Raw genomic sequence first — 26,333 nt, forward strand, 5'->3', positions numbered from 1 at the left:
TATTATGTAATAGTGACTCCTGTTTACATGAGATACAGTTCAAAACTATAGGATCAAATGGTTTTTCGTATTAAGTTTTCTCTGTCCTTTCTACACTTTTCCTTCACGGATGCCCTTCAAAGCAGTAAAAGCAATGCGTAAAAAAATCAGAACTGTATGAGATGGTTTCTGAATTCCTCTAAAACATGTCACAAATTTATCGCAGGAGCTTCTCCTCTCTGAGGTCATCAACAAATTATTGTTATTATTATGAGCAGAGAGCCCTTCCCTGCCATCAGGCAGAAAAAGAATGGATTTCCATAAATAAGTGTGTTGTCTAACTACCGCAAGGACAACCATAACCCACAATACCCTGCAATGCTGCATGACCTTTTCCTACAAGTAATTGAATCAATACCACAGTCTTCATCAGTTTTACACCTGTAGTCTTCACGTATATCATGAACATGGCAAGCACTCTCAACCTGACGTCTACCATATCCTCCTAGTGTCACTGTAGTGGGACAAACTTGCATTGACATGGCACTCATATATTTTCTGTCTTTCTCATGCTGCAGAAAAAGAAAAAATCATTTGCATCACCACGTTCAAAACTTTGCTCTTTAAAGAGAAAAGATGATACTAAATAATCATAAGAAGAAAACGGCTTAAACCAGTACAAGTTTAGCATGTTTAGGAATACATTAATGTCTTAAATAGATATAATATAGAAACAGCTGTCTTAAATTTTTATTATACATTCAATGTAAAATAAGTAAATGCCAAAGATGCTTCAATTATGGCCATATTTTAAACTAGGTTAAACATCCATCTGCACTAACTAAACCATTAAAGGGTCGAAGATAGATAGTTTATACAAAACTGTTAAACATTGAGTCAGACAATTCCTAAAATGACAAGCCAAGTTAGTAGGCCATTTTTGACTAATAACCACAATATTTTTCTAAACATTTATCTACATAGGACTATTCCCACTAACACTCTCCCTCGTGTCCGAACTTATACAAATGGACAACAAGCCTGAGAAGCGGACAATATCTGAAACTGGCTCAACAAGGATGGTGGCATGCTGTGATACCATATCAGAGTTGGGTTCGGGTCCATCCCCAAATGACAAGACTCACTAAGAGGTCATTGCTAGTTTAACCACATGATTTTTCTTGACTTTTATCTATGTGAGACTATTCCCACTAAAACAAACAAAATTAAATCCTAATGAGACCATTAGTTCAGAACTGTAACGACATGTTAGCAATACTATGTTCCTAAGTAACAGAACCCAATGTCAGTCACAAAGGATTTTAATGTGACACAGTTTGAACATGCTCTGTGAATATAATATTTTATTCACAAATAACTCATTCTGATAATGGAACAAATATAACTTTAGTGGGGTGCCAAGTATAATGAATCTTATAATGGTACAATTGTTTAGATTATTATGAGGGATTTTAGATGTCATGACTTCACTCAAATTGAAGAGCTTAATAAAACATGATGCCGTTTTAGTTAGTGTTTAAGAAGTAAAAGATGGCCATCCACCAAGACTCTTAAATCTCAACAGCAGTGTTAACTAAAGTTCCTTTTCTTGGTTCAAATTCTCGAAAGCAGGAAGAACCCTACAGAGTTAATTAGGTGGATAACCAAATGATAGATCTTTGTTTCAAGTCATTTTCTTCATATTAGAGTTTGTCACCACTAGTGGTCTTATAATGCTCCGGTTTACAAAAAAATATGTTCCTTTTTCCCATAACTAATCTTTTACAGTCGCCTAAAATCTTTCCTTTCTAAGAACTTTTCAAGACCCTCAGTACAGGAGCACAAACAGTGAGTCCATAGTGGATTTTATAAATCATTTTCCATATCAATGAATTTCAAATAAAATAAATACAAAATCAGTAAATTGCTTTTAACATGAAAAGCTCCTAATAGACTCATTTTCATAAAGAACTCCTAGGAAGTCACCAAAAACAAATAAAATAGCAGGAAAGCAATCATGAAAGTTTTAGTTCTTCATTCATATACATTTGATAACAAAGCAGGAGAGGCAAAGACAACACCTTAGTGGATGTCCAGCTGTTCAGAAAGTAGTTCTCTGGAAGTCTGTCATGCCAGGAGCTTTTAACAGGAAGAGGGTGGCCTTCAGTTGTAAATATATAATTCTCACTGGCCAAAAATGAATCGTTGAAAAGCAAAAAAAGATATTTGCACCTGTGATAAATATAAGAGAAGTTATGTTACAGTATAGCACACTGCAATCAAGCCCACATTATCTCTGCATATGTGGACTTGAAATCACATTAATTAAAGTAACCATGTTATGGTGCACAACCGATAGTCTTTGCTCCCAACTCAGCGACTTCTCAGTTCTCCTCGTCTCTTCTTTTTCTCAATCTCTCTCTTCTCAAGCACTCTAGCTTACTTTTCTACACATACATCATATTGCAATTCAAGAGTGAATCCAAAGAGTAACCAGGGCTTACTCACGTTTCAGCAAGAAAGAAACTATGCTGGTGGTCTTCCATCTCCATGGTTGTCACATCTTTTATACTTGCATAGCCACCCTCTACTTTAGTGTAAAGGTTAAGAGAGTCAACAATTGCTTTGCCAACTTTAAAGTACCATGGATCTGTCAATGTATAGGAAAGAGTAAGAAATGACCCAAGGAATACTCAGTTGATAATAGAATTGTGCAATAACAAACTTAATATACTAAAGCATATACATACCAGCAACTTTAGTAAGTAAAATTTCTTCAACGCATTTGTTAAAGTTAGGTCCAGGTCCATAATAAATCATTAGCTGAAAGTTAGGAGACTTCTTCCCATGCATAAGCATATGATCTTTCTCATCCAAGAGTTTGTAGGATTATTTCAACACTCTCCCTCACATATGAGCCTTCTTTGCAGCCACTACATGAGCATTATTTTTTAGTAGAGGCCCACAAATAAGTATTCACTTTGATACAATGTTTAGTTTGGGTATTGGACCTTTCAAAAATGACTAGAAAGTTAGGAGACCTCCTTCCAAAGAGTAAGTGCATGATCTTTTTGCCCTCAATCCATGAGGGACTATTCCTAACAATATCTCATAACTAAGTCATAGGTTAATATAATGCTTCCCTCAGCACCATTTATTCTTGATTTTTGGAAATACCCTTAAGAGAGTAAAAATTTAGACAGCTAGGAAGCTTAGCTGAACAACTTTTTCTTTGAATCTACTTAAGTATGTGGTTAACCTGTTAAGGGCACTTTCAATTGGAATATCATAACGGCAATGATGCCATAAATCTATAGTACTAGAATGAGCAATGTTTTTCTTGTCTATTTAGCCATTTTATATGCATTAGACAGATATGGTTTTTCCACTTCATTAGGCTATGTGGAGAACCAAAGAGATAAAGAAATCCGACTTACAGACCTCTGGTTGCTTGATATAAATAGAGAGTTGATTCAGCTAGTTCAGGACGCAAAGGGTAATATTTCTCTGTCGGATGCAACATTTCACGGTCCAATAGATACCTAAAAGGTCAACCAAAGTAGCTATTAGGAAGACAAATTAACCCCAAATGAATAAACATCATCAAGAAAGCAAATGTATTCAGTGCAAAAATTACTAGAAAATAAAGTATTGCATTTCAATTTCTCTGACTGTCAAATAAGAAAATGTGAACAATGTGATACAAGGACTGAGATAGTGCAATAAAATGAGTGTCCATCGGTCATTTTGCAAAATGAAAACCAATTACCAAAATGAACAAATACTTGGACATTAACAGATTATAAGCCGTTGAAAATCCATGGTAAGACCTCTAAGGCACCTCATACTTTGTCAATTGTTTGGACTGAACAATTTCTCATATGACAACCCTAAGTTTTAGCATGATTAAAAATGATCGTGGAGCAACATTACATCAGGTAAAATTAGTTATATCGTTTCTGAACCTCATAAAATGCTATGTATTTGGAAGTTGTGAAACTCCACCTTAGTGCAGGGTGAAAATCTTTACTAATTAACTTCGACTTGGTTTCAAAAGCATTCAGTTCAAGTGATATCCAACTATAATCACATGGACATTGTAGAATTTGCAATAGGAGTTCTTAGAGACTTTTTCTCCCCTATTTATAACTTAATTAATAATAAAAATTACTATCATGTCCCTGCAAACCTTAAACATCAAGAATCTACTTTCTACAAGAAAACACTTTCCTAGAAAATAAAGAAAACTAAATAAACTTAAATCATAATTTCTAACACTCTCTCTCAAACTGAATTATATAGCTTTTGTTTGTTACAAACTATATCTCACAATTCCTATTTTAAGCATAAGAAGAAAGAAAACACGAAACTGGACTTCAAAATTCGCAATTGAACGTATGGTTTGTCATTTCTTTGTGGCTTCTATGTGGTCTTTGGCTTTTGACCTTGCACACGTAGGATGATTCTCGGACTTGGCTTTATTAATACTTGTTTTATACTCTTTCTCACCCTCAAATTATGGAATACGTGCCAACGATCCTGGCTTGGACATAATTGAAACCCCAAATACTTCAACATTCATTCTCCTCCATCTCCCCTTGAATAAGATCACCTCAAGATGTCATATTGGACAAAACACAACAGAACAAAAACTAGTGAAGACAGGGACTCTCACAACCCTAACATCAAGGTAGGACAAAAGGAAAAGATGGAATATATGGGTGACACAAAGAAGGCAGCATAAAACACTCATTTAAAGGGTAACAATAGAAAACGCCCACTTGAAGGGTAGCAAATAGAAAACCACCTACTTTTAAGAGTAGCAGAAGAAAAATGCCCACTTGTAAGGGCAACAATACATTGCCAAGAACAAAATCACACATATATACCAAAATAAGAAAAAAAATTGCAATACAAAATTCGAACCACATGAAGTACTTAAAATGTCCAAATAAAACACAAAAAGTTTCAGCACAAAGGAGTTGATCTTACCAAATGAGAGAAAAACCACTTCACAATTTGAGATGGAATGGGAGATGGGTAAAGAATATAAAAAATTATAACAGGATGTATACTAACACAAGTGCAAGAAACATGACTAATCCAAAGTGTGTAACAATAAGAAACCACAACAAAGTGACCACCAAAAGAACATCATATAAAAATTTGAGAATTGACTACAAAATTGATGACCAAGTAGACCATAAATTGACAAGAAAGTTGCCCAAGAAATTCAACTCGTTATATGGCAGGATGTATTCTAACATAAGTGCAAGAAACATGACAAATCCAAAGTGTATAACAATAATATGTGATCACCCAAATAACATCATAAAAAAACTAGAAAATCGACCACAAAATTGATGACTAAATTGACCATGTTGAAGAGAATATATGGAAGGCTCTTACATGACTCTCACAGTAAGAAGTTTCACTGAACCATAATTAATATGGAGGAGTCTTACAAGAGTCTCACAAAAGAGTCAGTTTAAAGGTGTTTTAGTTATAGTAGTTTTCTATTTATGTTGAGTTGTTTAATAAGGTGTACTTTAATTGTAATTGGACTCTATTACTTTCCTTTATTATAAATAGGGGTTCATGTACTCAGACTACACCAAATCAATGAAGTTTTTCTCTTTTCCAGAAATTCAACATGGTATCAAAACAGGTTCTGTGAGTTGACTTGGTCAACCAATGGAGATAATGTGATCCTTTACTGATCTATCATTTCTAGTAGTTTAGGTTTGTATTTTATCTTTTTTTTCTCTTATTAGTCCCAATACCTGTTGTTTTCTTGTCTTTCTCAACTTCATACTGAGAATTTCGTTATGTAAATTATATATTTACAGAAATATATTTAAGTATACTTTCCAAATCAAAAATAATTTTGGCAATTGGAGTTTTCTACAAAGAGAAACCGATATTTGAAGCAACAAAGGTTAGACTGTAAGAGAGGTTCGAGCAGCAGTAGAAAACTTCAACTTTCGAGCCGTCTAATGCCATCGAGAACAAGACTTTATGGGTAGAATTATATATCCAAAAGATTTGTAAGTCTATTTTCTTACCTATTGAACCAATTCTCAATCTGAGCTTTCTAGAGGGAGATATCGATCTTGGAAGAGTCAATGGTCATGCTGGCCAAAGAAGAAAATGTACTCAGTTCGGCTAGATTAAAAATTCCCGAAATATATCAGCTTCTTTATCTCAAAATAAGTATATTTTATGAAAAAAATTTATAATTGGATGAAAGATACTAAAGTCTAGTTTCATAAGGAGAAAGTTTCATGTCAATCAGATCTATATTTAAGGAGATATTCGCATTGTAGTCGACAAGGGTCAAAATACAGAATGAAGAGAATCAAGAGGTCATAAAAGATTCAAAAACGAATATTTTTATGTCAATATAGATATCAAATTAAAGATATTTGAGTCTAGTTTATTCAGCTATATTTTTTGAGATATTGATATAAAAAGTATCAAAGGTCAGTTCTGCCAAAAATCTCTCATTTTCCCTATTTTCTCCCCTATTATCTCTCTAGGCATTGACGTTATTTGAGTTTCATTTTCTTCTAAAATCCGAGTTTTTTAGCCAAATCTGTCTTCTATCAGAGAGTTTTGGTCTAACTTAATCACTCTATGATGTGTTCATTAAAGATATGCAATATCTTGCATCAATGTTGTTTTCAAATTTTGTGTTTTTGTTAATTGGTTGTATATCTTCCACATTGTTAACTCCAAAAAATTGTGATTACCCCAAAAAAATTATACTTGGTCAAGTTTATTAATTTCTACCTTGATAGTCTCCCCAAGTTTTCCAAAAAAAAAAAAAAAGTCACTTTGGATGTACGAGTGTTGCATAGTCACCTCCTTCCCGTTAAAGTTGTTTTCCTCAAGTATTTCTTTGGTTTATCAACTTGTGTTTTTATTACTTTAGATCAATACCTAGACCCACTACCTAAAAAGTATAGGAGTGTGCCCAACATCCACCTTGAGTCAAGTCTTTCATTCTTCACCCAAGAGGTGATTTGTGTTTGAGCTACCCTTAAAAAGTGATAGTCTCTTTTTTAAACCCTAAAGTTGGGCTAGTTTTCTGCCTTTAAAACTGAGCGAAGTATGGAGCTTTGTTGTACGGCTAGGAGTGATTTTTTTTCTCCCATATTGTGTTTTGTCCAAGCTAGGTCTCTCTGTCCTTTTTATCCTGAGTTTGAGGGGGAGAAATAAAAGAAGTACAAGAAAGAGGTATTTTGTTCCACATGTTGTGGTAATTTTTATGTGACCAAAATATTCAAGAATGGGGAGCACAAAAGATAAAGTTTTTGAGTCTACGAAGAATTTTTTGCGGCAAGGAAAATTGAAGACCAAGAATCCTTTTCATTGCAAGGTGAAGTTATAAATTCCAACTTGAAGGGGAGTGTTGAAGAGAAAATATGGAAGGCTCTTTACATGACTCTCACAGTAAGAAATCTCTCAGAGCCAGAATTAATATGGTGGATTCTCATAGGAGTCACAAAAGAATCTTAGTTTAAAGGTGTTTTAATTATGTTAGTCTTCTATTTATGTTGAGTTGTTTAATTATGGCATAATTGAGACAAGATAATTTAATTGTAATTGAACTATATTACTTTCTTCTATTATAAATAGGGGCTCATGTGCTCAGAATTTTGATATACTAAAAGAGAAAATAATTATTAACCTGATACTTTGACTCGAGAATTTTCTTGTGTTCTAGACAGGAAAGATGGCAATTGATCTACTCAACGACTGCCTTCATGATTTGGTAACAGCAATCTTCATGAAAGAGGAGATATTGACGAGCAGTGTGCCCATTATGGGCTTAACATAGAAAATATTGCTCTCAAGGTTAAGCAATTAACTGACGAGCTAAAAGAACTAAATATTGGGTGTGATTCGCCAAGATTAGTTGGGACTTCTACCGGATCTCCGTTGCGATAAAAGGAAGTCATAACCATTGCTTTAACCACACAGACGGATGATTGTATTACTCAACTGAGTAAAGGTCAACCCGGGATTTCTACTGGTCATGCTAGGCATGAAATGGAAATCACAGCTCAGTCTTCTTGCAAGACAGAGGAGTTAGGGGCTTCTACCTACCAGTCTCGAGCTGGAAAGGGAGTGGTAAAAACGGATTCTCTATTAGAGGAAACGGAGACGCTTGCGAAAGAGAAATTTTTCAAAACGCGTTTGGTTACCCCTGCTGAGTTCACTCGGTTGAAAAGCCTGAATAAACCAATAAGTAGTGAGCTAAGTGAGTTTGCCTTTCTTTGGAAAATAAGCTACTTAAAATCATTGATCTAATTTTTGAGAAAATTTCACTAAGGCCCAAGGCACCTACTAGTGCTAGTTCTCAAGAAACTAGTGACCATCAAGCCCAATTTCAAGTATGGAATCAGAGGATTGGTGAAGGGATTCATATGCCCTTTATGACTACTGACTCCACCAGATTTTGGAACAAGACAGTCATATATCCGGAGACTGAATCTAAGTATACTCAAATTCTATTTGAATACAACCTCATCAGTCAAATTCTCTTATGAGTAAATGACTGGACACTTTTGGAGTTAATACCAAAGAAAATTATTGATGCCTGCAAGGTGTTCAGTACAGTGGTTAAATGCAAGTCGATTCGGTTAAAGTTCGTATCGGCAATTACAGAAATCACTATGCCCAATAAGTTCTTGTCGAGTATTTCGGTAATTACTCTCGAAACCCTAGAAAAAGATGATGCACTACCATAGTTCAACCCAAAAACAAAGCCAAGAATGAAGGAATGCCCGTATCCAAGTGGTGTTACCGTCGTGCAATTGGCATAAGGATCATGGTGCAATATCTTCAACGACTGATCCTGAAAAAGAAAGTGTCTACAAGACATTTGTCCCTCTGAGAATCGTGTCAAAAAGCTACAAGGAGACACGAGCTCCTATACAGATTGCATTAGAAGAGGTTGAGAGGAAAATGAGACATGGAAATTTTCCCAGGACCAAAAGCACGAAAGAAAAATATTGTGACATTGCTCAAGAAGCATTTCGAGCAAAACACTAGTGGAAATTCTGTGAAAAGAAGCTTTTTGCAGAAGACTTCCTGTTGGGTTGAGAAAATACACCAGCAAACGATGTTTGTCGCCGTCAACGCTTGCGTCAACATGACAAAAGCAAAGAAGATGCTCCAACGTCAGCAAACATGATGTCAAAGCAAGAAAAAGACGCAAGTACCCTCACTTTCAGCGCCAAAGCCCAATAATGCAAGGGTAATTTCTGAAAAAGATGAAAAGGTCAAAACTACCCTTCACCTTTTTCTAAGAAGCAGTCCTTTTAAGGACAACAAAGTAAAACGCCAAGGGCCAAATACCTATAAATTAAGTTGCCCTCTTCAGTTAAGGATCATCGAAAAACAATCGAGAAATCGGAGAAGGATTCAAAGGCGATTTCCGGCGAAGAGTTTTTTGGCAAAGGCGATTTACAACAACAAAGCACAGTATGTCTTTTCAACCGTAATAGCTAAGTAAAAACAGGGAACCAACCGGTGACTGGTCGGTAACCTAGGGAGAACTATAGTAATTGTATTATATTAATTTTATTTGTATGTATGAACAATAATTGTGAGTATGTATGAACAAGGATTATGTTTATACAATATGCATTTCATGAATAGTTGGATAGTGTCATATGAATAGTGCTAATATTGTATTATCCTGTGTATAAACTATTCTCTTAGAATCAGTTCTGTCGAATTTATGTCAAACAATAAATTTGTCTGTAACTTAAAATGTTCGGTTATGCTCTGAGGTAGAAAACGAAACGAAACTATGCTCTACCTTGTTGAAGCAGCCAAGGAACTGCATCGGTTAGCTTGTACAGTTAGTGGACCTCTGAAAACTATGAGGTTGCTATAGGCAATTTATCCAACTTAGTGTTAAATTGGCAAGATTATGGTCAAAACCCGAATAGTTTTAGGAAGCAACAGAAGACATATTGGGGATAATTAAGTAAAATGTGTAAAAATGGTAGCAAAACTTAGTTGTAGATACTAGATCCAAGGTTAGGTAACATACTCCCAAGATTATGACCTATTGCTAGGTCAATTCCCATACATTAGGTAGAAAAAAATATCAAAAAACACAATTTGTAAATCAAAATGGACTTAACGGTCCTTCGAGTAGCACTGTGCTCAAAACAAGACAAACACAAATATGTCCTATTCTAGGCTATCCAAATAGATGGCATAGTGAAAAAAATCCCGTACTAAATAATATTATTGATTTAGTCGGAGATTTACATCAAAACTTTTATCATAAAAGCTATAATGAACAATATTCTCCCGAATATGTCTATTTTTTATTCCAAGGTTTAGAAATAGAAATAAAAACAATATTAGAAATTTTTAGAGAGGAATCCATAACTCATATGTCCTATTCTAGGCTATCCAAATAGATGGCATAGTGAAAAAAATCCCGTACTAAATAATATTATTGATTTAGTCTGAGATTTACATCAAAACTTTTATCATAAAAGCTATAATGAACAATATTCTCCCGAATATGTCTATTTTTTATTCCAAGGTTTAGAAATAGAAATAAAAACAATATTAGAAATTTTTAGAGAGGAATCCATAACTCATCTAGAAGAATTAAAAGAAAACTTTACCAAAAACAATGGTATATGTCTTAAATGATCTACAAGTTTACATAGAACACAAGACAAACAATTCCCTGATCATAGAACCAATTAAGGAATTAAAAGAGAAGGTTTTAAAGAAAAAACAAACTAAAGAAGAAGTTCAGGCTATTATAGATAAAATAGTTGAAACTAAAATACTTCAAAATCTCAATAGGTCTCAATTAATGAGTCCTATTGAAAGTATAATTGACAAAGTTGAACTAAGGGATCTTGGAGCACACTACATAACCCCTATGATCACTACTCACGAGTTGGAAAGACTATTAAATGTCCTATTCCAATAATTAGAAGAAATGTCTCCTTCTATACAATTCCTTAGACACTAATAACTGAGCCAATAGGAATTGAATGTACCTTTCTGCAAAATAGTGTTCATGTTCATCATGAAACAAGTGGAGAATATAAAGAATATCCTAATTTAATGAGGGATGGACAAAAAATGGACAATTAGTATTCCTCAAATTACTGAACTCTATAACAAAGATTGGATAGAATTCCAAAAGAAATCTTTTGTTTTTCAAAAGGAATTATGAGTAGAAGTCCAAGATATTGATTCAGGTACTTTTTGTTACCAAATTCTATCAAAATTAGACTTAGCAAAACTAAGAAAATTCAAATATATTCATTATGGATTAGTAAGCATAGGGTTAGATCCTTTAATACGAATCCATCAAAATTTACCCTTTATTGCAACCATAGTTGATAATTCGGTAAAAAACAATTTTGAAAAGTCTCTTCTCGGAGGAGTTAGAGCAAACTTCGGATTAGGCCCAGTAGCTTTCACAACCTAGCCCAATCTCCAAATAGATCTTGAAGACACATATATCGATACTTTGTCATTAAAAATCTATACAGACTATTGGTTGAAAAATGGAATTCGACTAAGAAGAAGAGTTATACACATACTAGTATGCATTGTGGCAAGAAGAATTAACACAAGAAAAGTTCCTATAAAAGATTCCAAAAAACTAACAAAATTATCCAAAAATATTGGATATTCAGAAAGCATCACGGTTGAAGAACTCGACCCAAGAGAATTAACTTGGCCTATAGAATGGGTAGTTCAACCCAAGGCTCCAAGACACCTACCTCTATCTCGAAAAACAATAAAAGAGATAGAAGGAAAACTGGTTATCACCAACACCAGAAACAATTTTTCTCTCGAACCTGCTAAACCCTCTACCAATAGAGACTCTACTAGTTCTAACTTCTAAGGGATAGCAAACCCTCAACCAAATGCCTATGTTCCTCTATATATAGATGATGGAAGATAGCGGAAGCCAATTCTCAAGAGCATTGATTCTTGTCCAAAATAGTGAGCTACAAAAAGTAGTCACTTATTCCCAAAAAACGTAGAAGTTGCATTACAACATATGCAAACAAAAAAAAAACTTCTTGTATGATTCTATCAAACACGAAGAAATTTTAAAAAGTCAAAAAATTCTAGACACAATTCTAGAAAAAAATTGATGAAGGAAAGAGTCATGTTTTCTTTAGAGAACTAACAGAACTCAAATAGAGTTTAGAAAATCTAAACAAAGATAAAATGCAAACTATCTTAGATGAAATCTTAGATATAAAAAAACGTTTAGTTCCTGAAACAACAATTTCAAGGTACAAAAATCCTTTTACTCCTTGGAATTCGAAACATGAATGAGTTTTTCAACTTAACAGAGTTAGAAACTCCATTACCCTTGGGTCTTCCTGACACAACAGGATGGCTTAAAAAACTCGTGTGTATAGCACCACAAAAAACACCGTCTAAAACATCAAATTACAGAATGGCATGAAGCATAACCTCCATTTCAGAAGAAGTTGACTATTCAGAATATAATACATTTGGTAAAAAACCAACCTACAGGAGTTGCAGAGGTCTCACGACTCCAAAAAACTAGAGTTTGCACATGCTGGTTTACCAAACTTCTTCTAGCATTTTTTTTTTGAAACATGGTTACTACATCCACAATGGACACATCCATGATCTCCTCTACCTCTGCCACAACCCGAGCCCTCTCGGCCACATCCTCTGCTGCTACTACCACGGCCACAAGTGGCCACTGATAGACTGTACATATGCTGAATATTAAGGTTAACAACGTCAACAGTAGGTGTTTCTTTACTACCATGTGATGTCACAAATGATTTTGCGCATATAACTCTATTAAATGCATTAGGAGGCAAAGGAACCTTATTTGAAGCAAGCAATTAGGCTCGTAGTACATCATACTCAGGCCCGAGACCTTACAAAAACTTTGCAACAAAAACTGAGCAATGACCACACCATATGTTAGGTCCACTAATTAGACCTTGTGATATTTTCACTAAAGTTTAGGGCAAGAAAGAGTTTGTAGTTTGCTTTAACAAGCTGGATATATGCTCCAGTTTGAAGGGGAGAGTTAACTCTGTGCAGGGGTATTTTGGTCATTTTTCATTACTAGTGTATACTATAGGCTATATGTCATATACGAACTTATATTTCAAGTCTGGTTATATTCTAAGTTGTATTCATGAAGTTATGTAAGTTGAGGTTATAAGAGGCACTATAGTAAATGTACACATGTAATCACTCAAGTAAATAAAAGAGAAAAGGAGACACGATTTTAGCCTTCAAAGACTGGAGCTTCAAGCACACTTTCTCCTATCTTCTCTCTATTTTCTCTTTCTCTCTCTTCTCCACTTTCTCACTTTTTACATGGTATCAAAGCAATAAGGTCCTGTTTCAGACCTTCGTAAGCATTCTTCTTCCCTCTTCTTGAAGTTTGCAATTCTAGGAAAGGGGAATTTCTAGATTTTCATCTGATTGGGGTTAAAGGTCAGGCCAATGAAAGGTTTTTGCCCTTGAAGGGTCCTACTGGTCTTCCAATTTTTGGTTGTGCAGGCTCAATCACTTCTCTAAAAAGATATGCCATCTCTATTTTGCCCTAATTGTGGTTTTATTGCTTGGGTTTTGGCCTATTGGTGGTTCAATGGGTTTGAGATACAAGTATTTGCTATTTTTTTCGCCTAATTACCTTGTGTGGGGTCCACATAAGCTTGTGCATACATAAACTAGTGACTTTTGTGAGTTTTTGAGATGGCTGATTCTGGTGAAGTATTTACGCTGACTAAAGAGACAAGTTATTTAGATGGAAAAGACACAATTGTGATAACTACGGAGAATTTGAATGGTTAGAATTACTTAATCTAATCAAATTCGGTTCAGATCTACTTGAAAGCCAAGAGAACTACCAAATACTTGAGAGAGATCGTCCTATAGGTAAAGAAAAATGATGATTGGGGAACTGAAGATAGCCAAGTAACGACTTGGTTGTTTAATAGTGTGGATGACAAACTTAGGAGCCAAGTTATTGATTGTAATACCGCCAAGGAGATCTAGACATCCCTCGAGTCCATGTATGCACAAGAAAGTAATTTATCAAGTATCAATGAGCTATATTCTCGATTGTTTAGTTTGAAGAGGGTTGACAGGAAGGTTATTGATTACTATAGTGAGTTGTAGAGTATCTTACAGGAGATCAGTCTCTATCACCCTTTTACTACTAATGAGAAACAACTGAGGAAGCAGCAAGGCATGATTTTAACAAAATCAATTAGAGAAAAAATAAAACAATCACCAGCACCAAGGTTCCTCATCACATCAGCATTGTGCTTCAGAATTTTCTAGCCCACTTGCCTAGGAACACTGATTTTTCTAGCAATGATGACAAAAACAGGGCGTCCATGAGAAGTCAGTTGTTATCTCCTCCATCCCTCACTCTAATTCTGTCTCATCTGTTTCACATCTCCAGCAGTTTTTCTCTCCTACCTATGAACAACCTCAATCCCAGCATCAGCAGAAGTAGGAAGATTGATTATGCAGGCAGCATCAACGGGACGTTTGTCTTACTCGAGTTACGGAGGAAAATCACTAGTTATAGTCTTCAACAATGCCAATGTTGATATAGCCATCAATCTAACTCAAGTTATGTTAACAAAGGGATTTATCAAAAGTTTAAGAAGACAACCAAAAAGGCAATAAGTTGGGTGGCAGGCAGTAGGCATTCCTAGGGTGGTATGTCAAAGAGATTGGCCAGTTCCAGCCAAAGCACCTTGGCTCAGGTGCTGGCTCTAGCAGTTCAGAGAGTAATACAAGGAAAGTGAATCATCAGGACTCCTGCCATTACACCCACAAGGCAAAGTTTTCCCTTAATATTTCACCATGTCTCCATCAAAGATCTTCCAGCAAGCCTGCTTGTTGCTGATACAGAGGAGAGAACAGCAGAAGAGAGGAGGCTCAACAGATTTTGGAAGAGGATTTGGGCTATATAAAGTTGCAGAGATTGAGGGGAGATTTCTAATGAAGATTAGAGAAACGACTTCCTTGTGACGAGAAAAATAAGAAGAGATGAGAATTAATTGATGATTACTAGAAAGAGATGACAAATTGTTGGAATGGCTTATCTTTAATATGCATGTTGCGCCTTCGCTAACAGACCAGTCTTTTGGTGCAATGGTTAGTAACATGGTATCAGAGCAGGTGGTCTCGAGTTCGAGTCCCGCTCCCCCCATTTGTTCCGTCCCCGCATAGGTGGGACTTTGTCTTTGGCCATCCCCGTATGGGTGGGATTGTGCATTTGCATTTGTACATGGGTGTTCCCATGCAGAAGAGTGTTGGAATGGGCATGTCTTTAATATGCAAGTTGCACCTTCGCTAATAGGTCGATCTTTTGGTGCAATGGTTAGTAACATGGTATCAGAGCAAGGTTGGTCCCGAGTTTGAGTCCCGCTCCCCCCGTTTGTTTCATCCCCGCATAGGTGAGACTTTGTCTTTGGCCGTCCTCGTATAGGTGGGATTGTGCATTTGCATTTGTACACAGGTGTTCCCCGTGCGGGAGAGTGTTGGAATGACTTGTCTTTAATATGCATGTTGCGCTTCGCTAACAGACCGGTCTTTTGGCGCAATGGTTAGTAACACAAATAATTGATGATTACGAGAAAGAAATGAGAATTAATTGACAATTACGAGAAAGAGATGAGAATTCCATGACAACAAGAAAGAGATGAGACTGAATTGAACAAGACATCAAAGAAGAAGATTGAGAAAAAAACAGGGTGAAACACATTACCTCTGTGAGTTGACCAAGTTGAATTTGTAATAGAAGAAAAGTGTTGGAAGAGATTAGGGTTTAGAGACCCTTCTCCCTTATTTATAACTTTAATCCATAATCATTACCTCTTTGAGTTGATCAAGTTGAATTCGTAATAGGAGAAAAGTGTTGGAAGAGAATAGGGTTTAGAGTCCCTTCTCCCTTATTTATAACTTTAATCTATAATCACCTTAAACCCTAGGAATCTACTTTTTATCGGAAAACATTTTCCTAAAAAATAAATTAGAACTCCTAACAGAAATCATTCTAGACATGATTTCATCACTCGGAAAAAAAATTCCAGATTGCACAACCTCTCCCCCTTACTGTAAAGTCTGTTGCTAGATTCTTTAAAATGTCTACTTACAAACTATTGTTTTTCAGCAAATGAGATACCTTTCTGGTAGCACTCCAAACTTCTCCCACACATTGAAAAATTCACGGTGCGATGCATTTGCAGCTGCAACATCACCAACAAGAACCTACATTTTGCATTCCAAATTCAAGATCGGATTTAATTTTAACTTTTATGTTGTCAACCCAGAAAAGGATTGGGAATCAGATCCGATACATGCCTGAAGACCAGGCCAAAATGCTTGAAGGCTTGTGAGTTGCCAATAAGTTGCCTTGCCAGTCCTCATATCAGCTTCATGGTACCTGGAAATTTGGTAAAAGGTTATTTGCAATGTTTTAAAATTTCAAGCCAATAAATTGGCAGCAATTAAGATGGGTGTATCATGTATATGTAGCATTACCATTTTCTTCTTTGAATGGGTCCATCAGTGCTACTATTTCAACTAGGCAAGGCATTAAGAATACTTATCAATGAGACATTGGGTTTGTGGGCAATTTTTCTGCAGAACAACAATTATGGCTCAGATGGGAGCACAGAAGCCTGTAACTCAAGCCTTTAACAATATAGTGGGTATGAATGATAATTTAGTGAGAGTGATCCAGTTTTTTCTGTTTTGTACTTATCACTTTTGGTTTGTGATGTATTTTTCTTGCCAGCCTCGTTTGTTAGTCACTATTTGCTTGTATTCTTTTGTAATTTTTTCATGTACTTAACGAAACTTTTTCATAAAATTTCTTCATCATTCTCCAGAAAAAAAAGAGGTTAATTTAGTCAACTTGAAGAGTAAGCACTATCTGTCAGCCTAGAAGCAACTCAACAAAGGGAGCTGAATTAAGTTGTACAAAAAATTTAAACTTTTCAATCAAGGATAAAGTGAAGGCAGCAACCAGTTTCAAAGCTTCACCATCTGTCAAACTCAACCAAAAGGTTCCAACACTTTTGGCCATCAAAACAACAATAGAGCCCTTAAGAAAACAAAAGAGAAGAAAAAGGATAGAGAACAGCTACACCACTTTATAAGGATCATAGGTTAAAATAAAGGGAGAGCTAATAATCCGGGTACCACACAAAAGTTAGTCAAGCCACCATCAAAGCATGAACATGTCTACAAAATATCATGCCTCTTCAGATGTATGTATATTCCCGAGAACCAAATATTCAAGATACTACAACAGTGTTGGCCCTCCAATCCAGTTTTCATCTTTTAACAGAGCTTTATCTAAACCTCTTGCTCCTTGATCTTCCAATTGCCATCCAAAACTATATCAAACATGCACTCAAAATCAAATAGTCAAAATGTTTCTTTTACTTGAACCAGTTTTAATGTTGTTTTTTTCTCATTTCAAAAAAAAATGTTGTTTTATTTTGTCTTTGTCCAATCCAATACTTGTGTTTTTAAGTCTTATCCAGAAGCCTTAACAGTCCAGCATGGAAGAAGGCAATGGAAGAAGAGAAGCAGGTGTTACTTTCTCTTAATACTTGGGAGCTCATCATTGCTCTGCCTAATTAAGAGGTTTTTGATAATTGGTGTATTTGCTACCAAAAGCAAATCAAATGGTACAGTAAAATGATTAAAGGGTAGATTGATCACAAATGGTAACATAAGGACACAGGGGATAGCTTAAACATGCTCACAAGTTGCAAATATGGGTTGTAATATTTTTTTTCTTTTGCAATTAATAACTGATTTATTTTCCTTCAGTAGATGCAAACATGCACTCAAAATCGAATAGACAAAATTGTTTCTTTTACTAGATCTGTTTTAGTGTTGTTTTAGTTTATCTTTGTCCACAATTTGTGTTTTTTTAAGTCTAATCCAGAAGCCTTAACAGTCCAGCCTGGAAGAAGGCAATGGAAGAAGAGAAACAGGTGTTAAAATTAACAGCCCGGAGAGATTTAGAAGAGAAAGAGAAGAGAAAATGAGAAGAGATGAAGTTGGGGAAACAGCAGCCAAGAGCTGCGCCAGAATTCAGGCTCAAAATTCGACCTTTCATTTGTCTCACTTAAGTGAGTTACATCAAAAGGACAGAACTGTCCCTATATATGAGATGTCTCATAACTATCTCGATACATAGCAGAATTCTATGAAACTTGACAGATAACATTATGACAAGTAGCCTAACATGCTGGAACAATTAGACTCCACATAGGATGGTAACATGACCAAACTACCCTTATCAAGTATTTTAACATTATTTTCTCTTAATAATTGGGAACTTACCTTTGCTCTGCCTAATTAAGAGGTTTTTGGTAATCGATGGATTTGATACCGAATGCAGTTCAAATGGTACAGTAAAATGATTAAAGGGTAGATTGATCACAAATAGTAACACGAGGACATAGAGGGTAGCTTATTTTTAAACATGCTCACTTGTTGCAAAACTGGCTTGTAATGATGTTTGTTTTTTCTTTTGCAGTTAATCAAAACTGATTTTTTTTCCTTCAGTTAAATTTAAGTTACCTAAGGAGTTATATATGGAGCATCCAACAAAATTTATTGCTACAGGAAATAGGAATGTTAACAAGGAAAGCAATTTACAGTCTAAAGAAAAGCTCATGAACTTGGCATGATAAGTCCAATCATGAAATGGAGTACGCTTCAAAAGGAGCCACTATGATCACTTGATTTTTATGCTTCTGCAAGAGGTAGTGATGGTCATATAGGTTGCATATTATATGCAGAAACGTGACAAGTTCTAAGGTATACAAACAGAGTCACAATAAACACGAAAAAAAAATCCAAGTCAGTGCAGGTACTTCTTGCAGATTGAAGTAACTAGTAGAAATAATGATATTGAGCTCTCTTAGAGAAAGTATGTGAGATCGATTTGCTTGATTCCAAAAACCTATTGATTCTTCTACAGATATTAGTGTTAAATTACATTATGGCAGTAGCAATATTCTTCCTGACAAAAAATAGCATAGAAGAATTAAGGATAACCTCATATACTTGACCGTTAGTTGGCCAAATAAATCGTGTGCAGTAGGAATAAACCAACTAAAGGAAACCGCAGTTAGATTCACTCAAAAGCACTGAAAAGAATTTTGGACTACTTGGAGAGCACTCCTGATAGGGATAGTAAATAGATCACGTCAACATCTAAACATCATGGAGCACTCAGACGTAGATTAAATCAGCCCTGAAGTTGACAGAAGATCTACCTTTTACATCTATACATCTATTGGGGGTAATGTAGACATTTGGAAAAGTAAGATACGGATTGCTATGGTCAAATCTCATACTGTGGCCAAAAACAAAGATAGGGCTAAAAAGGCTTGTGAATTGAAGAGAATTCAATTTGATAAGTCTATTCTCCCCTGTAAGAGTCACTAAAAATTAATCAATCATACCGTTGAGACCTCACAAGTTTTAGGGTCTTTTTATTTATTCTTTTTTTTTAAATAATATCTCCCTAGTTTTTTAATAGAGAAAAGTGTGGAGAAGATGCTTTGGATGCTCCACAAGATGGTCGGATTTAATTGCCTTTCAAGACATAACCACAAGCTCCATCTGAGGTGTTCTTTGCAGAAAACTCAAGAAATAACACCTTACTAGACTCTGAATCCTTTCAAATAGTTGATACTGCAAAAGCAACTGAGCTTAACAGAACTTTCAAAGGGATTGGAAGTTTAAGAGTTTTTTTATTTCTTTGACGGATTTGGTGTTTTTAATTTAACAACTAGAAAATATATACTGAAATCCTAACATTTTTCTTTTTCTTTTTTTTTTTTTTGTCTGAGAACGATGAGAGTACCATTAAAGAGAGGAGGAAATAAAAAATTACAAATTACAATCAAAACCACTAAAGAGTTAGTGTGTCCTCTGAAGTTATTGTTCAATTTCCAGGCAACTGAATTCTGCATCCAGTGTGACTAAACAGAAATTTTACCAAATTAATTTAAATACTATTTAATATGAATAAGAGATTAAATAATATCTACTATACTAATATCTTTATCATATAATAAAATATACAATAAATATATCTAAAATAAAGAATAAAAATATCAAGAAATATACCATTATGGTAATTTAAATAACAGAAAAAAATTACTGTTAAAACAATATAATGTTAAGATATGATGTTAGTACAAAATTAGCATTAATGGATTTACATTTTTATAAATACCTAAATATATACATTTTTTTATAAAGATACTTAAATATATACATAGAGTTGATATTTTTATATTTTCTATAAATATGCATCACAATTAAAAAAAAAAAAAGCACATTTCTAATAGCTTGTCTTTAATTTTAGATGTGGGAGGGCTCACTCTTGCTCTCTCTAAGGAGGGGGCATTGGCCTTCCTCCCTTACACAAAAAAGGGAGAGGAATGATGTCCTCTTTCCACTGTAACAAATAAGCAGGAGGCTCCTCCTTTCTCTTTATTTAACAGAGAGAAGAGAGGAGAGAACCCTCCCCCTTCTTTGTTTTGAGGACGGTGTTTGAAGGGTCAACATTCTCCCCCACCATGAAAGAACGGAATGGATCCTTGTCCCCCTTCTGTTTAAAGGAAGTGGTGGCTCACCTTTACACAGAGAATGGAGGACCAATGCCCTCCTCTCACCAGGAGAATTGAGGTTGGGTCCTAAACTCAAGTGAGAGAGGGTTTGGGGGGGAGTAGAGTTGGTGCAGAGAAAGGATTAGGGGTTTCTTGAGTGTTGAAGAGAGAGAGAGAGAAATACAAGAAATAACGTTGGGGGTGAGATGATCCTCCCCTCAATGAGCTCCACCATTTATAGGCTCATTTGACTCTTCTTAATACAATTAGAATAAAAATCTCTCTCCTAATTACCCTTCAGCCAAGTCATCTTTTTCAAGGAAAATCATAACCAACAAAACTATCAACAAAAATAAAAATAACAATAACAAAAATAAATTTATTAAAAATTCTTTTTTTTCAATTCAGGATAGATAAGCGAAAAGATTAAATGAGGAGTTTTAATAGGAAAACAAAAAAAAAGAGGGACCTAAAATAAATCACCCAAAATAGAAGAGAAATGTGCAGTACTGCACCATGGGCCATGCCGGAAATATTTCTGAACCGCAACATATGCTGTATGGAACATGTCCCAGAACTCCTCTCTTCCAAAAAGAACGTAGGCTTTCATCAGATACTCATAGAATGAATCAACTCCTAAAAAATAGAAAAGCAATGAATACACCACCACACTGATAGTTGCTATGCAGTTACATAATCTATAAAAGTACTTCCATTTACAACAAATGTTGCATTAGTAACGCTAATGATACAAGACATAATGAACTCCATCCAAGGAGTTGAGAAATAAAGGTGAGGATGATATAGTTGTTACACAAAATAGTAGTAGATAATATGGTGCAAATATGGAAGAGATAGCTAAAGAATACCTAAAGACACGAAATCATCTCGAAGTACTGGTTTAAGAAAAAAGAACGAAGCAGGTTACTCAATTTAAAGATGTCTCAATTTCCTATTTTAGGCTCAAGTTTTAATAGTAGAAAGTCCTAAATTAAAAAATCTCCAACTTGAAATATCATGTTTGAAGATTGCTGAAGAAGTTTTAACTAGAACAGTAACTTTGTTTTTTATGGGAAGCATCACTAAAAAACTTCATTTAGAAAGTCTTTCCTAGTAATAATTCCCTTTATTAAGTGTCGGCCTTGGTTTCTAAATGATAGAAGTCCGAAATTAACAACTTCATTGATTACAAGTTGTTTTTTGCTTTTAAATTTCCTTTCCAGCATATAGAGCTAGATTTAGTAAATTCTAATTGGAGTCTATTTCCTAGAATGAACAGCACAGGAGTTTCCTATTTGTTGATTTGTATACCTATAAATAACAAAGAAACAATCCTTTGTTATAGAATGAAGATCTGGTTTTTTTTTATATCTTGGATAAACTTAACCTTTTTTCTTTTCTATATTTACTAATTTTTTCGTAGCTGCAGAAACTCTATTTTCTGTCCTTCAAGTTTACCCTATAAGCTTCAATTCAGATTGTAGCTTTCTTAATTATTGCTAAATCTAGGTTACAGACACTAGAGGAAGCATTCAACTTTGTATTCCTTGAATCTAAACAGTGGTGCAGCATCGCATTACCAGCTACGTTTTTTTAAATGGTGAAATTTTTACTCAAATATCCTAAAGAATACAAATCAGAACCCTTACAACTGATGGGGAAGGAGTTCCTGAGGACAAGAACTGGGTGACTGACGCCTTCCTTAGCTAAACTATCTGCTAATGCTATTTTCTTCCCTTAAAACATGCTGGCAGGAGACTTGCAATGAGCTGCATATATCTTGAATTTCTTCAAATAGATGCCTGAGATGCCATGGAGGTGTGGGTGAATCCTTCATCCAACTTATGACCATTTCTGAGTCCCCTTCCACTATCAATGGTTGCAAGAAATTTTGGACATATAGTTTTACTCCTGGCACAGTGCACTGATTTCTGCTTCTGGTGAGGTATTAAGGCCACATTAACAGTTAGTTATTTTATTGCATTTCTTTTTAAGAGCTAACTAAAATCTTGTGGTTTACAACCCTTTACTGGAAATAACAAAATCCTTATTTAGCTCTAAAAAGGGATTGGAAGCATTCCCACAAGTGGATTTGTTTTTTTTTTTTTTTTATAAAGTAGTGCTTTTCATTAAAGGCCCCGAGGGCCAAACAAAATTACAAAGCTGGGGGAAAGGGTCCCTCACAAGGAGAGATTGGATCCCTAACAAGGGAGTCAGTCATGGAGTTAGTTGATATCAGAACATGAATCCACGGAATTACATTAGGAGTCAGGTCCACGATTTCAAAAAATAGAGGTTGAAAACTCCAACGAGGGAGGGAGTGAGTTTTTTTAGCACCACTTGATCACCATCAGGGAGTCTCCTTCAACGCTCAGGTTGCTGTGAAGTCTGACCTTAAAGATTCTGAGGCCATGGACAAGGCCTGAAAGTTCAGTAAGTGATGAATCGGCTTGTTCCAAAGGACCGGCATAGAAGAGAATCACTTCCCCATCATGAGACCTGAAGACTGCCATAACCCAGCAGTTCCAGGTTCCTGAATGAGCTGCCATCACAATTGAGCTTTATGTAGTCAATTGGAGATGATGATCAGTGCTGAAGCTTGGTGGGCTTTGAGACGGATATGGAGATGACTTGAGAACAATTCTCTCTAATGTGACCTGCTTCAAATCGCTAAACACCTTTAGTTCTTATGAGTAGATTGGAAGAGATAAGTGAGAACAAAGCTCATTCTGGAAGAAAAAACCCTTTGGAGAGTGGTCTTGGTAGGTATGACAAAGAAAAAAGGAATTGATTTACAATTCACTAGATTGATGACATTAATTGCTATGACTCTTTTCTTTTTTAACAGATGGAGTTATTATGATGAGATAGTCAAAATAATGGAGGATGTATGTCAAGAAAAATATGGATGTACCAACCAGCTCCAATGCCAGAAGAATACTCTATCCATTCCCCAGTGACCACATCTAGAGTTGTTCCTAGCAGATCCAATGAACTTCTCATGCTCCATAGTTTACGAAGAGCACGCAAAGCTGCCATTTCATACTTGGGCTCACCAGTTAATCGCGACAATGCCCCCATCTCAAGGATGAGTGAACCTGAATACAAAAGAATCAATGAATGAGAAATAAAAAGTAAATGGCAAATTTGGTCTTTTAAATCATGACACTTAAGCTGTAAACTTCAAGCACTCTCACCACACCCTGATGTGCTTGTTTCAGTGGTCTCATTCTCCATCACTCCATACTGTGAAGCAAATAATTTGCGACCTCATCTTCATGTGCAGATTCAAAGGTAATAGTACCATAACAAATAAAACACAGCACTTCAAAGTATCCAAACTTTTTAAATAATTCTTTGGAAATACCTTTAGGTTGATCCATGCATATGGCAAACCAGTAGGGGTATCAAAGGCTGACAAGAAACGTCTTCCCAAGTCTTCTGCCAGCCTAAGCAACTGGTTGTTGTATACTCCTTGCAACAATCTGTTTGCAGAGTCACTGGCAAGGACATGAGCAGAAACAAGCCCTCCAAGAACTCTTATGTTGCACTAAAAAATATTGTAAAAATGAAAGAAACGACTTCTTCAGAACATTCCATAGTTGAAATCACTGGCTAAATTGTTAAGTGATACCTCAAACATAACAGGTACCTCAAATAGACTAATGCGAGCATCAACATCAAAAGTAAGGTTGTCAGAGAGCCAGAGAACAGCTTTCTCAAATTCTTTGTGGTCACCCATGACAACAAGGCTGTAAAAGACAATACAGCAGGTCTATCATCAAATAATGAAGTCTAAACAGAAATTAAAAACTTAAATAACAATATCACCAACTGGTGTGTAAGAGCATATCTTATTAATGGTCGGTGTCCTTTATCCCATGTAAGGTTGGACACCATCTTATACAAGCACAAAAGGCACATCAAAGTACAAATAGCGGCAATATCAGAAGAGTCATAGGAGGAACAAGATTTATGGAAATATAAAACCAGAAAATCAGCACCAGACATCTAGAAGTAGTGGGAACTAGAAATGATTAAACACATAATAATCACCAAGACACGTCTATGAATCATCTTCTGAAATAGAGAATTTTTCTTTAATAGACATACCTTGACAAAGATTCAATAAGTGTCAAAGCAGATCCATTGTAGTTCTGAGGCAAGTGCTCAAGCTGAAAATGGTATATAAACAGAAGATCAGAGATCCTACTCTGTCACCTAAATGTACTAAGATGGAAAAATCAGTGGAGAATACCTTCAGGTTTCCAAGCTCACTAAGGGAGTCTGTGTAAGTTTTGGTAAGAGGCTTTAATTCATCATGCTACAAACAGGAAACCCAAAACAGAGACTCAATATATTATAAACAGAAGGCACCTTAAGCACCAATTGGAACTATATAAAAAGCCCTGACTAACCGGAAATGCATATTTCATATAGTTGTTGTAGGCATGGTAAAACCTGAAATGAAAAGAAAAGACAAAAGTGTTAAAACTATTAATCAGCAAGTGTATTCATAGTTTAAATGATTATAAAGAGCAAGAGAACACCAACCCCCCCCCCCCCCCCCCCACCCCACCCCACTCCACCGCTGCTGCTAAAAATGTACGCTGTGAAAAATTTGGAAATCATCATTGAATTGGATTCGAATTTTTCAAAAAACTAACTGCTGCAAGCAGAAAAAACGAGCCGTCCAACTTACAATGCCAACTAAGCAGAACAGTGATCCATAACAACAAATTCAGCACACGTTAACTAAGTCCAGTAATATAATCAGGAACCAAAAGAAGAGATCCTAAAATTCTTAATTTCGCGACCCGTTAAAATATGAAAAAAAAAGATACATATGCCGAATCAATCCATGAACAAAAGGTTGAAATTAAAATATGACTAGTAGATTTTGGACAATTTACAAATATCACGCTTAGAAGCTTCATTTAAACTTATTAAATAGAACTAAAAGAAAGTATCTAAACCCCATAAAAATCAACATGTTTCAAAACCATTACGTGTGCAGAATTAGTTCAATCGTACTCACATTTTCCTGACCTTGCGGCTCAAATATCTCTTGTTGGCCGCTTCTCGCGACGAGACTTCAGACACGGCGGACGTAAAAACGGTGGCGAACAGTAGAGAAAGAAGAACCCATGCCGGGAATCTGGAAAGAGATTTTGAAGGAGACATTTTGGGATCAGTAGATTTTGGGAGGAATTTGTTGGCTTTGCTGAAGATGCAGCTAAATCTGTACTTCGAGTCACCCGAAATGACAAAAACACCCAGATGTCTAGCTGGATTGCGAGAGAAAGACAACAAGGGTGGGAAATGGGTCCGATTTCACGGATTTCGTAACAAATCCGACCCGAAAACTCCTGGATGGCTTTTATAGTTTACCCTGCAGGTGAGGAATCGGGACCCAAAAAAAACCGTCCGGCTTTTAGGTCAAAGACGGTTTACCTAAATCCGCCCGTGCAAAATCCGAACCACAGACTTTTATGCCTGTAATACCCTTTAGAAAATATATTAACAATATAATAAGGGTCTAATTCCGAATTAATGTGATACTTATATCATCAAATGATGGAAGTGCAGTAGAACTAAGAAGTCGTGATTTTGCCACTTTTAGATATGGTTTAATATTAGCTAAACAAATAATAGTACTAAAGTTTCCCGTTG

The 26,333-nt window shown here is 35.6% G+C and overlaps 1 protein-coding gene across 2 annotated transcripts; it reads right to left on the bottom strand.

Annotated features, from left to right (window-relative positions):
* Positions 1–25,906, bottom strand: LOC137936189 (alpha-mannosidase I MNS5). 2 transcript variants are annotated; one of them, XM_068780755.1, is made up of 15 exons: positions 25,699–25,906; positions 25,079–25,121; positions 24,919–24,984; positions 24,774–24,835; positions 24,313–24,412; positions 24,028–24,210; positions 23,858–23,906; positions 23,717–23,758; positions 21,176–21,296; positions 16,375–16,456; positions 16,196–16,281; positions 3,421–3,521; positions 2,488–2,629; positions 2,061–2,211; positions 1–551 (listed from the first exon to the last, which is right to left on the bottom strand). In XM_068780755.1, exons 1-15 carry the CDS (start codon positions 25,842–25,844, stop codon positions 321–323), a joined length of 1,605 nt encoding a protein of 534 aa, XP_068636856.1. In that variant the 5' UTR covers positions 25,845–25,906; the 3' UTR covers positions 1–320. The 2 variants fall into 2 exon arrangements, with proteins under 2 accessions (XP_068636856.1, XP_068636855.1); XM_068780754.1 differs by having other exon boundaries at positions 23,579–23,758.
* Between the last annotated feature and the right edge of the window lie 427 nt (positions 25,907–26,333).

The sequence above is a fragment of the Aristolochia californica genome, unplaced genomic scaffold, assembly GCF_029961685.1.
Source record: "Aristolochia californica isolate CCGP_79_NKW_82.1479 unplaced genomic scaffold, dmAriCali1.0.hap1 SCAF_7, whole genome shotgun sequence".
NCBI classification, from domain to species: domain Eukaryota; kingdom Viridiplantae; phylum Streptophyta; class Magnoliopsida; order Piperales; family Aristolochiaceae; genus Aristolochia; species Aristolochia californica.

What these genes read in the sequence shown, in the direction of transcription:
- LOC137936189 (XM_068780754.1), bottom strand. Translation starts at nt 25,844, where the DNA reads ATGTCTCCTTCAAAATCTCTTTCCAGATTCCCGGCATGGGTTCTTCTT. An exon ending in ATGCATGGATCAACCTAAAG is followed by an intron (nt 23,907 to 24,027) that starts GTATTTCCAAAG and finishes TTTGCTTCACAG; the next exon opens with TATGGAGTGATGGAGAATGA. An exon ending in CATTTTGGCCTGGTCTTCAG is followed by an intron (nt 16,282 to 16,374) that starts GCATGTATCGGA and finishes TGCAAAATGTAG; the next exon opens with GTTCTTGTTGGTGATGTTGC.